Below are 15,149 nucleotides of genomic sequence, written 5' to 3' on the forward strand. Positions count from 1 at the left end.
GCACACGAATAGGGACCTCCTCCCCTGGCTGCTAATGATGCTGACAGAGTAGTGACCAGTGATCTCTGTTCCACTCAGCTAACCAAGTTTGCACAATTAATCTCAGCAGCATGACATTGACAGACATTTAATTTTATGATGCCTGTTCCTTGCAATCAAGACAAGCACGTCTACCACCCAAAGAGTCAGCAACAAAAATACAACACAGTTACACACACACAAAAACCCAGAGAATCATGAGTCTGAATGCAATACGCCAATATAATTACGTTATTGTGCTTACTTTGGAAGACCATGGCTGCAGGCAGTTGGCATAGCAACGCACAAGGAAAGCCATTTCCTGGGTAGAAAGAATGCTTCCTTTTCTAAATAAAAAATTCCTCTTAGGATACAAACGGCATTGCTGCTTCCTGCAGAAAGCAAAGACACTGTAGTCTGTCTCTTAACCTGCACACAGGCACATACTCAATGCAGTTCGAGTGATGTAAGTGGATTTCTCTCTCTCTCTCTCTCCTCTCCCTCCCTCTCCCTTTATCCACCGAAATATTCAAGTCAAATGGAAGACAAATTCCTTGAGGCTCGCCCCCTCGGATACTTAACCATTTCACTCATTAAGGTAGAGATGGACAATGCAGATAAAACAGCAAGCTCTTGCCTGTATCTGGTATCAGCCTCTGAAGATCAAGGCAGCCCCAGAGGGGAGGGATCCGTCCGCTGCTGGCTCCTAAGAATATCACTGAAGTCAGGGTGGGAATAAGGACCCACGTTTACCTCACCAAATCCTGAGCTGAACACGACTTTTCATGAAGATAAGGATAAAGCAGAGGGTTTGACATCACCTCCTTTTTCCCCCCACCCAAAAGAGTGCTGCTGCAGAGCTGTAAACACTGTTATCAAGTATTTATAAACAGCACACTTGAGCTCTCTCAAATTTTCAGCAGCTTTGCCACTATGCAGGCCACAGATACCCATGGGCTGTGGCAGGTAAAAGTCCAGAACCCTTTAACATGTCATTTGAAGTCTTTCTGAATATAGTTCCTGCCTTTCTGTACACTGAATACACAAATTCCACTAAAAACAAAAGGGGAAGCAAGAGCTGGAAGAGATTGACATACATATGGCTTTTATAATTTTCTTCACTGACTGTAATTATATCTTGAACTCAGAAATTTCCCTAGTCACTCCCATTTACACTACACCACTTCTCATGTTATACCAGCAACCTCATACTGCAGAGGAGCCGAAACATGATCAAGCAATAAACTAATTGTCAGCCCTATACAATGTACGTCTTAAGTACCATGAATTCACGTCACTTGACACAGAGAAGACCACACCAGGGCAAACAGGGACATGCCACTCTTCCATTAGACTTCCACTTCAGGACAGTTGTTGCAAACAACACTTCTTTAAAATCAGAGATCGTTGTGCTTAAAGTAACTTCAAAGTTGGGGATTTTTTGTTTGTTTTTTCTTTTAACAAGAACAACAGGAAGAAAAAGACTTAATAGTTGTTACACAGGCATAAACATACAGGAAAAAAAACGAATACTGCAGAATACTATGTCATACAATCTGCAGCTGCCTTCCACCAAAATAACCTGTCCACTGATAATGAGTTTAGTTTGTTGCACAGTGATTTCTTTTGGTACTGGCAATGACTGCTAGTAAATGAGGCTATAAAAATTAGTGGAAATGATCTAGTAAGGCAAGAAAAGATCCTGAAATATCCTGTCTATTTTTTCCACAGTTATTCTAAGGACACAGTTTCATACACACCACTTTTGAAATTTAATATATTTAAATTTATGAGAGTTTAATGACACTTGTGCCCTTGGTCTTCTAGTATATGCTGAATGATAAGTTACTCTTCAAACAATTGAATTACAAAAATTAGTTTAGAATTGTTACAATTGTATTGTGCCAGGGCAACTAACAGATGATTTAAAAATGTTAAATTATGCTTAAACCTTGTAAAACAAGGCACAATCAATTTTCTGATGAAGTGCTGACCAGAAACAGCAGAAGTTACTCATTCTAGGAAGCTTAGACAAACCCTCTCCAGTACAAAATTAAAAAATACTACTTGTTGACAAAGCAGTTAAAACCCTCTTGACTATGATTTGGTGGCTTTGCGGTTAACACCATAAGCAGAGTTTGAGCATGGTGTTTTATGCTCATGTCAGGAAAAATGAAGTTCTGCCAAGACAGAAACTGCCCAGCATGGGAAGGGAGCACACCACTTTCTGAACTCCGTTACACACATAACTATTCAACATGCATCTTATTCTGCATCAGCAGAGTTGGTCTGCATCATTTAACCAAAATCTAGCCTAGGCTTCTGTGCCATAAGTCTTGAAGAGTACCAGAAAAACACAAATAAAACCATTAAAATTGTACAAAAAGTCAAAACTTCCAGATGACAATGCCATGAAATATTTCCTTACTATTTATGCTGGTCACTACTATACACCTCTACTTGCCTGTTAGAAAATTAAGTCAGAACTTCATATATTAATACAAAATTCAAATCAATCTAACAAAGCCTCATTGATGTTCACATGCATCAGACTAACAAAAATTTGATGGTTTCCAAAATAGAAAAAAAACCTTTATACTAAAAATGTGAAAAGTGACATTTATGTAATTAGGTGAAGAAAACACTACTCACAGACAATTTGTGAGTCAAAATAACTGCAAGACATAAACGATTGATTCCATTTCCCTATTCCTTCCTTCTCAAATGCCACCCCTTTCCAGGTTCAGTGGCGCAGTGTAATACTATGTACTGTCCATTATTAGTACAGAAAAAAATTCCATATAAATTATATTTCATAGAAAAATAATTAAACCAGAAGTACAGTGAACCATTAGATGTTTCAGTGAAGAATGAATGGAATTTAAAACAGTGTAAGATACCAGAACATTATATCCTGGAAAGGTTCTATCATAAACAAGTATGAATTGTTTATACAAAACCTAACCACAACTTTGCAATCGGGTATTTCAAAACCCATGTAAGAACTCCTTGCTTAGATTTTAAATTAAAAAAAAAAGCAAGAAACTTTTGCAAACGTTTTTAGGCCATCAATGTGAGATGTTAATAAACTTAATGTGCAATAATTGGACATGAGGACTATACCCAGCTGCTTTCAAAACAATGTACTTAGAAGAAAGCTGGCATCTCTTTGTGAGTCACAGTTAAGAACATTTAAAATTACCTTTCAAAAGTTACTAGAAAAGCTAGGACATCCTTGGACTACCCACAGGATTCAGGATTTATAAATAGTAATTCTGAGTTCAAGGTAAGAATTGGTAGAGATCTCAGCACCATGTACCATCTGACTCTAATGCCTCCCAACTATTTTATGTGCTAGAACATAATCTCCCGCAGATATTATTTTCCTAAACAGTGTCAACAGTGACTGGAGCATTAAACCTTTTTAGGTTAATGACAAATGCTGCAATAACAGATTACCTCAAATCTTCAATTTTAAGCAGTTACCTTAACTCACAACTATTTACAGGAGTACTTTAATTTTTATAAAGGTCACACACACAAAACCCATTCTTTTCCAGAAGTACCTCAAAACCAAAAGTTATTAGCACATTTTCCCCTTCCCCTTAAACACATTGTAAAGTATCATTTCCTTCATGTTCAAAAACTTAGGCAAAAGGCAACAGAACACTGTAAGGCTACCAAATTTACTGCCACTTTGTGACTCTAGTAGCTAGAAAACCAGGGGGTGGCAAGAAGTCAAAGAAATACAAAAAAAGACCAAGGAATAAGGCAAAAACCCCACAACCACTACACGTCCCAAAACCATTCACAGCAAAGGGACTATTACACAGATATTACACAGTTGTGTAGGTGGAATATAGACAGTTGAAAAGTGCAAGAATGGAGTATGTAATTTTAAGGAAAGTAAAGCGAAGTATCTTCGCTTCCTCCCGCCCTCCTCACTTGGAAAGAAATGGAGGTTTAAGACTTAATTTTCAGTTCAGGGCTATAGGACACAAAATTGTTAAGCTCTCAGGAGTATGCTTCTAAATTTTATCATTTTATCTCTCTCTCACTGGCCTTGTGCAAGAGATTGCTAAATAGGACCTGATGCTCACATCAGCTTTAAAAACACCAAATGAAACCACTAAAAACCTGGAAAAATAATTCACTTCAAATGCTACAATACATTTAAATGTCCCATAAAATCTGAAAGCTTTATTCTCATGTATTTAGGCAAGTTTACTGCCAGTAATTAAAATCCCTGGCCATATGACGCAAACACATGCAAGCAAGTTGCTATTTACCAGGGTAATGCAGACAGGGGATGGTCCAGGCACACCTGTCATATTTTCATTTTCTCAAGAACTTTGAGAACTTTAAATAAAACTCTTTTGAATAAAGGAAAACTACCACATATGCTCTCCAAGGTGATTTTTCTATGAATAAAATACCACTTTGGCCAAAAAGCGTGGATAAAGCAATCGTATTTGCCAATTTAATTTTATTCATAAATCTGTGGCATTATCATTATAGTGATGTTCACTGCACCATAGGCAACACCAAAGCAACAGTTACAATGGAGTGATGTGTGCTGTTTTGATAACACATTTACTAATGTTACAGACCATTTGAACAAATGCCCTTCTGTCGAGCTGCTGATGCAAATGAATCTATACTCCAGATCTTTAAAATAATGACAAGCCCAGAGCAGTCAGGCTGGTGCCTCAGCTGGGTGGATGTGCCACAGACTGCCAATCCTTCCTTTGACAGCAGACTCGTTTGTCACCTTCTGTGCACAGTTCTGTTTTCCATACAGCAAACTTTCTGCTTGCCCGCCATCCAACTTAAAATAGGAGTAAGTTACAGTATTCATTTAAAATACTTGCCATTGAACTATCTTACAATTATGTTAGAATAGACATGAAGAAAACCTATAACTGATGGATACTCATCCTAAATGTGACAAGATGTCCCATTCCCAGCGTATCTAATTTAGCTTAAGTAACTTCAGCAAAGGCTCACCACAGTAGCAGAGCACACAAACTTTTCTCTGGACTATATATTTATTTATGCTTTAAACCTAACATTGATTTTAATATAAACAAACAAACTATTAAAGATCAACACAACTTTTGTGTTCCTGCAACACTTATAAGGTCTTACTTATTAAATTTTACTTGCAAGATCAAAATCATATTTAATATGTATGCTTGTGAAGTCATTTCATGTGATTTACCTGAGATTTTACATAAAGCAAAGGGTTATTACTTACATAAGTCTAAACCTTAATGCATATAACAAGGCTTTAAAAGTATGCATTTTCATTATTAAACATTAAAAATTAGACATTAAAATTTGAGATCCTAATGACTTCAATTGGCAGAATGGTCACAGATTAGTTTAATTTCTTTAACTGTTTCAGTACTGCAGGAGTGGAAAAAATGTAGACTGTCAAGACAGATGAAGTTTTCCCTAATGTTCATAAAATTTTTTCATTTTGGTGTAAGGATAAGAGATAATGTGTTAATTAAATCAGAGAACACTAGAATGTGCTTTCTGCTTTTAAAATGTGAAAAAAAGCCTGAAAGCAAAAAAGCAAACACTCTTTTAAGGTCAAGAATGACAATATTGGGCATAAAGGATGAGCAAGGCCTCTTTACCAGATGTAAATAATACCTTGACATCCATACCTGCTGGGGATGAGGTTCACTACTGAGATACAAATCACCTCACTACCTTGGAGGAAAAACAAAACAAAAAAATACCCACAAAACACCCCACTTATCATTGTGTCCACAATAATTTCACAGCAGCAATCCAGAGACACAAGTTCTTCACTTATGTGAGGCACCCCCAAAATAATGTATAATAATGCAGGAAAACTTCATGGAAGCTGGATAACTGCATACCTCTTTCATGTGTATCCTACTGCTGCACTGTTAAAGGCAAGAATTGACCTTAGAAAAATCCCTGACTTTTATCACACTGCAGGCTGTTATATTCTTTACCAGCCCCATTGAATCCTGTTACCTGAAATACTCTGACATGTTTGAATTGCAAGGATGATTGTTCTGGTACAGAATTGAATGTATCTGAGACCACCCAGACAGGGGAACAAATATTTAATGTTTCATTTTTAAATAGTAATGGATTAAAACCAAACAAAAACCAGATTTTCCCAAACTTCTCCAAATGCTAGCTGGTTTTCTGCTGGTTTGTATTGCTTATTTGTTCATTGGGAGATTTTGGCAGCAGTGGAGGGGGAGTATTTTTGTTTTACGAAAATACAGTATGCTTTCTAACAGTTTTTCTTGAACTTATTTAGAAGCTTCAATGAGAATCTGTAACTCATCACTATGTTCAAGGTGCAGACATAGAGAGGACTGACAGGAAACCTCCAGTCTGCCGTTAAGTTTTCCAGATTCCTCAAACAATGGTGGAAATTGTATGTCATTTTTATTACCATATTTGATGCTGAGACCTTTCTGTCCATCTTTTTGAATGTTTATTTAGACATCTCCTGAGGTAAATAACTACGTATCTCTAGTATTTTGGGGAAGTTTAACTTAGAAAGGGCTGGTTGCTGTTACAGAGGATTTTCATTTGCTTCAATTGTCTGTTGTAAGGAAGTAACTTTTGTTTCTGTCTCCAGCCACAGTGTTATCCAGAGACTCTCCAAAGAGCATACTCCAGGGATTGCAAACTAAAATCAAAACAGTTTACCAGTATAAGATAATTTTCTTTTTGGAGAACTCTTACCTCATGCCCTGCATATCCTCCCTTCTGTAATGCACCATTCACTAATATACCTTGAGAGCTTTGTGCTCTGGCTCCAGCAACTGTATTGAAATCATTCATCCAGACTTTTTGCTTTTATCAGTAACAAACCCCATGCAATTTCACTTGTCTTTTACTTTTAGAAATAATTAGGAAGCAAAATGAGCCCAATTTTTTTAGATAGGAAAAAAAGTCAAACCCCAACATTAAATCATTCGAGTAGAGAGACCTTCGTACAAAATTCTAAGAAATGCCTTTTGCCTCTCCTCTTCCCCAATCAAATTGGGGAGCCAAGTACCATCAATTAAAGGATGTCCCATTTTGCAAATTTAACACTACATTTTCCCCTTGCATTTACAAGATCAGTTACGTAGATATAGAAGTGCTAAATAAAATTAGGTGGAAGGGCACCTACTAGATTGAGTCTACCTAATAGTTTGATTTTACTCTGTTTTGTATTCCAAGCTTACTACTGAAAAAGCTGTCAGTGTGCTTACTTTTAAGATGATCTTTAGTGCACCATGGATCATTTGCAGACTTTAGAACAGCTAGCTGCAGGCCTTTATACTCTCCAAATTGGAACATTCAAGAGTGATACAGAGAATGTGATTTAGTGATATGAAAAGAAGAAAAGGAAAAATATTTCGCATTTTAGCACATGCATATACACAGAGAGGCAGATACAAACAATGCAAAACAGAGTGAGAACGCAATCTGTGTAGTTTTTATGCCAGCCACATCAACAACACCCATAACACCTGCCAGCTGTTCCAGGTGCCTGTCAAAACTTTACTATCTGAAAAATCAAAGACAATTAAGGCTAACCATTCAAAACTAAAGCCCAGTTCCCCATATCCATTACTCATACAACAGAATACTAAAACTTTGACTAGGCCTTACATAAAACAATAAATCTTTTTTCATTAAAAATAAAAAATAATCTTTCCATCAGAGATATGTAAATACCATGAATTTTAAGAGTGCTCAAGAATTCTCAACCTCACATCCAAGAGCAATTTTGTTTCACAGCAACCTGAGTATGGCTAAATAAGCATCTTAATAGGGCAGTGAAAGACAGGGAAAGAATTTACATGCAAATCTTATGGTAAATCCAAGGAAACTACCTTGTTTTATTTGGGACTTGTTAGCTCCCCTGAATTTAACTGTAACCTACTGGAAGACACAAGCATGGACAATGGCACTCATACTTAACAGGACTAGCCAGGGCACTGTAATATACACATCTACCCAATAAAGTAAAAAGGGTTTACACATTTGAAGGTTTTATCTCAGATTACTTAGTGTTTCCATCAAGCAAATCATTCCACCTTTTTTCCTAACCAGCACCTTTGGCCAAGACAAATATTTGCTTAACTTTTAAGACTAAGACTACCTGAAAAGTACGATGGACACTGCTGCATCTTCACCGACAGCTGTGACAGCACTTTGAGAGAAGCCTGGTATATGCAACTTGGGCTACTGATTCTCAGCTAAAAGCTTAAAAGCAGAACTATGTTGAATGTGCAACTACCATTATAACAAATGCATTTCCTTCACTTTAAACAAACACAGCTATTAAAGAAACCAAAGCACCTCTCTCTCTTTCACCCCAAGAAACCCAACACCACTAAATTACCATTCCAGACACAACCTCAAAAATCTATCCCTGAGACCGTGGTCAACTCCTTTGCTCCTTAAGCATGCTTTCAATCTCTGAAATGTTTAGTTTTAAGGATTTGGAGCACCTTAAAAAAAAAATTATCAAAAAATAATTCACAAATAGGCATTATGCCATTATTTCCACATAGAAAAAGTTACAAATAGCACAAAGCTTTAAACACATGAAAATCCAAGTTATGTTAAACTGAATTTATACAATTTACTTTTAATTTACTGTCACCATTCTAACTTACTTCCACAATTTACTGTTTAAAATTATGACACCAGACTGGAGCCAGGAGTTGCAGGTTACAATTCTTGGTTTATTACTAAACACTTGCATTGCCTCTAATCTCCTCCTTCCTCAACTCAAACTTATTTGATACTCATGCATTAAAACTCATCATGGAAAGGTCATGTTTAAATGTGTTGGAATAGGTTCCAGTTTTTACTAGAACCATTACGCATGACTATAACATCAATATATCAAAAATACATAGAAACAGTCTTGCCTTCCTTCCTTCCACCTCACTCCTTCAAGATTGGTAACTACAAGACCAGTGAGGAACCAACATATGCCAGTTGTCCAAGGAAAAAAAAAAAAATAGAAGAAGCATTTGCAAATACAAAATCAAAAATGTAAGAACAGCCTTCTGGACCTAGAATCACAGACTCATTTAGGTTGGAAAAAACCTTTAAGATCATGAAGTCCAACTATTAACTTAGCACTGCCAAGTCCACCAAGAAACTATGCCCTAAGCACTACGTATACAACACATCCTTTAAATACCTCCAGGCATGGTAACTCCACCACTTCCCTGGGCAGCCCATTCCAATGCTTGACAACCCTTTACATGAAGATTGGATATTAGGAAATATCCAATCTAATATTGGATATTTAATCCAATCTAAACCTCCTCTGGTATAGCTTGAAGCCATTTCGTCTTGCCCTATCCTTGTTACTTGGGAGAAGAGACAAACACCTACCTCACTACAACCTCCTTCCAGGTAGTTGCAGAGCAGTAAGTAAGTTCCCCCCTGAGCCTCCTTTTCTATAGGCTAAACAACCCCAGTTCCCTCAGCTGTTCCTCATCAGACTTGTGCTCTAGACCCTTCACCAGCTTCACTGCTCTTCTTTGGACACGTCCCAGAACCTCTGTGTCTTTCTTACGGTGAGGTGCCCAGAACTGAACACAGTATTCCAAGGTGTGGCCTCACCAATGCCAAGTACAGGGGGGCGACAATCACCTCGCCGCTGGCCACATTATTTATGATACAAGCCAGGATGCTATTGGCCTTCTTCCGACATTCCATCTTTCATGTTTTAATTCTATACATACTTCCTTAGTTGCTCAGGATATTTAAAGTACTATAACTAATTTTTTAGAGCTTTGCAATTCACTCAGCAAAATAATCATTTAAAATGATTCAAACGAAATACAAAAGCACTATTAAAATTAACGAGAACCTTTTGTGAAAAGACTGACACCTAATGCTAATCATTTTATCTTTAAGTCAGTACATCAACCACAGCTTACAGAAGAGTGGCTCAGATGCCTGGGAAAAACGAACTGACAGCTTCTTTATATGCTTTAGTGGGCAAATGTCCACATTTTGACTATCATCTCTCACGATGCTTATCTGTATAGAAATGCCAGTGTTGAAAGGATCTTTATTGGTATTCCACAAACATGGAATAATGCATAGGCAGATACCTTTTCCTGTACGTAGTTTATAGGCAAACATTGTTTCTAAATGAACAAGCTTACACTAAAGAGAATACCCTATTTTAAAAAATATTTAAGAACACGAGTATGTTTTTTTAATCTTCCTCAGAAGTTCAAGTGGTAGAAATCCAATATTTGTATTTAGTTACATTATGCAACAATCAGTTTAGAAAAGAGTTATGAAAAATTCGTTTTTCTGCTGCATGAACTACTCTCTGCTTTGACGACAAGTCTCACATTTAGTTTTATGCCCTACATCTCAGAAAAGTAATCTTTTATATAATATAAAAGAGTACATCACAAGTCAGTAACAGCAAAAAAATCATGCTACTCTGGAAAATCTATGCTATCATTAACCAAAGTTTCGCATATGTGTGGTCATAATGTACTAGCAACCCTACAAGCTGTAAACACGACCTAGTGTCAGTAATATATCTAAAACCAAGAAACTCGGTAGTATTACTGACACTTCAGTTGCAGAAAATACTGTATAGCTTCAATGTTTCTCTTTGAATTTCCAAATCTAATCACAACTACAAATACAGTTACGCCACCAATGTGAGCCTTTCCAAAGGGAATGGAAGAACAGTAAATCCCAATGGATATGAGTTCTGCAGCAGGGATGATGTAATATATAAAAATAGACATCCTCTGACAGAAGCTGCAAGTTGAGTAAATAACACACTGCATGTCATTAATTTTGCATTAGCTTGCCAAAAGACATTACTGAAAGGATTATGAACTAACAATTTTGTTTTGCTTCGGGTGCTACACAAAATAAAATGATAGCATTGCTCATACATTAACTATAATACATAACATAATACATTAACTTTAAGCAGCACAACATGGATGAAAGAAGGAAGTCATTTGCCACAAAACACAGAACATAGGGGTGGGAATTATATATTGTCATTATAACATTACCAATGGATATTCCCACACAGAAGCATCCAACTTCCATGCAAAAAAAAATGGTTAATGGGAACTGCCCAAATAATCTGAGGAATTTCATATTTCAGAAAAAATTACCCCACAATTTTCACAGTGTCTCACTTCAAAATACACCTGTTATATATAACATAACACAGTTACACACTTCAGGAATTAGTATTACTGAATCTGTTCAAGTATTATATACACAGCCTACGTATATTTAGTATTTTCTATTACTTCCTAGTACGACATATGCACCAATCTCATTCCACACCATTAGTATATTATCACCATCATGCAAAAATAAGAACAGTCGCTTTTGAAATTGCAAACTGAATTTTGTAAATGAACAAAAGCAACTAAACAAATATCCTTCCTGGTAAAAGGACACTCAAATTTGACATTAAGAACTAGTCCCTTTCTTTTATTAATGGAACAATCAGTACATTATATTTTATTTCAAATCTAAACACTAGAAATAAATAATAAATTATTTTACACTGAATTTGTTATCACTAAAGAAATTTGTTTGAGCAAACAAACACACATTATTTATGCAAAAGTGTGATTAACGCACCCTTGCATACCATGCTACTTCTCATACAATACAATGTAAATTTAGGTGTGTGTACAATTATGTACTGAATTACTCTTTCTTCTGCTTACATTAGTTTGTTTCAGAACCAAGAACAGAATGCAAGTGAGGTGACATTTTTGCTTTCGTTTTGCATATGCCACATAACACTTGGCTTCCTTTCTCTTTGCTCTTCACATTTTTCCCCTGTCCTGAGGGGGACTAAGGGAACTATCTGAGGGAAAACTAAGTTAGCATTGAGTTCTAAAATTAAATATATTTGAATAGGTTCAGCTGCTATAACTCATGCAAGCCTCTAAAGCAAAACCCCTCAAACATCCTGCTTCCCCAAACATTTTTGATGACCAAGGGTATCTGACTAGGATACCCAGAGTTTTTCTGTGCCTTTTTCCTTTGTAAATAAGACTTGCTTAATACTTCCAAGATCAAGGATGTTTAAAAAAATTGGGTTTTTTCCCCATGATCTCTCCATATCCTTTACACGTTTGTATAAAGTCAAGCTTTCAGTGTGTCCACACCTCCTTGTTCATTGCCCTATCAAATAATTTTCCTAGACTTGGCAAATTAACTCAGATTTGATTCTTTCTTCCCAAAAGCAAGCTGTTTTGTTTTTTTTTTTATTGTGAATATTCACGATTGATTCTGTGTGTTGCTTTTTGTTTTATTAAGTGAAGTTGTATTGGAATGAAAGTGCTAGATAATCTTAATAATCATCAGGAACATTAAAAGCTGCAGCTATTTACAGGCTTGAAAGATTGACAGCATTCCTTTAAACTGATTTCTTGTAGATGGAGTATTTGACAACTGTTCCTACTGATCCAAACTAAAATAACTGAAATTCTATGTGTAATAAAGATGACTAAGTACACTACTCTCTTGGCATCGGTTTACTGTGTAGAATAAAATGCACTAACAAAAACACATTGTATCATAGAATCATAGAAGGGTTTGGGTTGGAGCGGACTTTTAAGATCATCTAGTTCCAACTCCCCTGCCATGGGCAGGGACGCCTCCCACTAGACCATGTTGTCCAAGGCTCTGTCCAACCTGGCCTTGAACACTGCCAGGGATGGAGCACTTTTACCACTTCTTTAGGCAACCTGTTCCAGTGCCTCACCACCCTCACAGTAAAGAATTTCTTCCTTATATCCTACCTGAACTTCCCCTGTTTAAGTCTGAACCCATTCCCCCTTGTCCTATCGCTACAGTCCCCGATGAAGAGTCCCTCTCCAGCATCCCTGTAGGCCCCCCTCAGATATTAGAAGGCTGCTATCAAGGTATATCACAAAACCATAAAGTCCACATGGTTGAGAAGCAAGCACATATACGGTATTTCATGATTATTTGTAGTGGTCCATGGGAAGACATCCAGCAATTTGTGTTTTACAACACGAACATAAATATACATGCAGAGAACTAATTGTATTAAGCTTAATGTTTTTATCATTAAGTATAATCCAAAATTATACTGGACATCTATAAAAGTCCTAAAATAGAATTAGCTTTTTTGAATTCTCATCTACTATACTAGCCACAAGAAAACACTTCTTTTCATCTTGTAAACTTCCACATTGCTTCAGTAGCCACACACACTGAATAAAGGAAAACAATTGGGCTTTGGCATGAAATTCAGGCAGAAAAAATTAAAATTCAGATTTTTTTAAATCCTTCCTAAATGTAGAAATATGACATACAACAGCTTTGTTCATTTTTAAAATGTAATTTTGCAGACAAAGAAAAAGGCAAATTTGTTTCATAGAACACTCTGAACACAAATTTTGAATCCTGGAAATTTAGGCTCTCAGCAGACAATGAGAATGCAAATGTCATCAGGAAAAAAAGGCTACTTTGCCAATGCTTTGCTCTAACTATTAGTTATAAGAGAAGACACAGGCAGCAAGCAAAGTTTCTACAATTTGCCGCTACATGAGCAGGTTCTAATACTTTTTAAAACATAATATAAAAAAAGGCTAGAAAAATACTCTTATTTTTTCAGGAAGTTATGGCTGCAGATGAGATTTGACTCAGCAACATTGGACATGGTTTCATTTCCATCCCTCTTCTCACGCAAATTTTCAGTCCCTCCCTTCAAATAAAGTCCAGGACAATACTTGTCTGCCTTTAACACATCAGCATGATGACTGGCTCTATAGCACAGTGTGTGAGGATAAAACAGTTACATGCTTGTAACTTGGGGAAGAAGCTGGAGTTATTGATGGCTCCATGCCCACTGCTCTTTTCCTTCCAACACCAGATAAACGGATTGTCACCTCACGTGAATCTCAAGCTGAATAGGATAAAAAAAGGCTACTAAGAGGCAGAGAGACCTTCTGCAGGGATTTCAGTAGCTGGCTTTAAAAAGACCAGCTGAGGATGCACTAGCAGCAATTTTCATAAGCCTGTTAACTAACTAACTCAAATCTGGACAGATTCTGACTAATTCAGATCTGGATAGAGTAAAGCAATGCATGCTATACTTTTTGCTCAGGGCTGTTCACTGGTGCTTCAACGTTTTATGTACAGACCTACCTGCATCTCTATAAATACTCCCCAGTAAGCTTTGATATTTTGCCTTTAGCTAAGGAAAGGCTACGGTACAGACTAGTAAAAGCCCGCATCTCAGTTTACATACCAAGTCTAAGGCACAGGAGAGACAGACTATCATAAAACAGGGAGTTACTACTCATAACTTCTATGCCACTAAAGAACAGCACCTTATTTTAGACAAACTTATTTTTCCTTTATGAACTTATGTAATTAACACTAAATATGTCATGTATTATATACATAATAACCAGCTCACCAACACTCAGACTGGGTATGACCAATTCCTCACAGATGCACTGAAACAGCCACAAAGTTTATTGGCAGAAAGATACCACAAGGAAGTTTATCCTTATTTAAATTCATTCCATTGATGAATATTCTACTTTAAGGTTTAAAAAAAAAAAACAAAAAAAAACAAAAAAAAAAAAAACCCCACAAAAAAAAAAAAAAAACCAAAAAAAAAACAAAAAACAAACAGCCTAAAGTAGAAGAAAAGCCATGTAGGTACTCAGAAAAAAGGGTCCACACTCTTTCAGTCAAGTCACTCAAAACAAGGGCTTTTCATTGAAAACATTAAGTAGCCTCAAGCATAGATACACACTGAAAGAAAATCCACATTCAGAAGTTAAACCCAATTTCTACTATTAAGTAAGAAGGTGTTAGCACTAATCTTGTTAAAGACAGGTTCTGACACATCAGAAGCACAACCAAAATTTTCTATCAAAAATATCTGAACAAAGTTTTCCAGATTCAAGTAAGAATAGCTCAACCTAAACTTATCAGGATTTTTTTTCTTCCCTGAAAAAGAACACATTCATTTTACCAAAATACGAATGGTGGCAAAAAGGATGCCATTTTATCAGCCTGATAAAGCACATTGATTTTATTCCCGTACATTATTAAGT

At 36.4% G+C, this 15,149-nt stretch overlaps 1 protein-coding gene across 4 annotated transcripts in view; it reads right to left on the bottom strand.

Moving 5' to 3' along the window:
• The window catches only part of RAPGEF2 (Rap guanine nucleotide exchange factor 2), a 187,696-nt gene that overhangs the window by 68,728 nt on the left and 103,819 nt on the right, over positions 1 to 15,149 (bottom strand). Inside the window, exon 1 of one of the 4 annotated variants that reach the window (XM_030491924.1) lies at positions 284 to 352. The exons of the other annotated variants lie outside the window; for them this stretch is intronic. Within the exon in view, the coding sequence (XP_030347784.1) occupies positions 284 to 337 (54 nt within the window). The 5' untranslated portion in view covers positions 338 to 352. Of the gene's footprint in view, positions 1 to 283; positions 353 to 15,149 lie in introns of those variants that run through there. 4 annotated transcript variants of the gene reach the window in all.

This window comes from Strigops habroptila, chromosome 7 (assembly GCF_004027225.2).
Source record: "Strigops habroptila isolate Jane chromosome 7, bStrHab1.2.pri, whole genome shotgun sequence".
NCBI lineage: Eukaryota > Metazoa > Chordata > Aves > Psittaciformes > Psittacidae > Strigops > Strigops habroptila.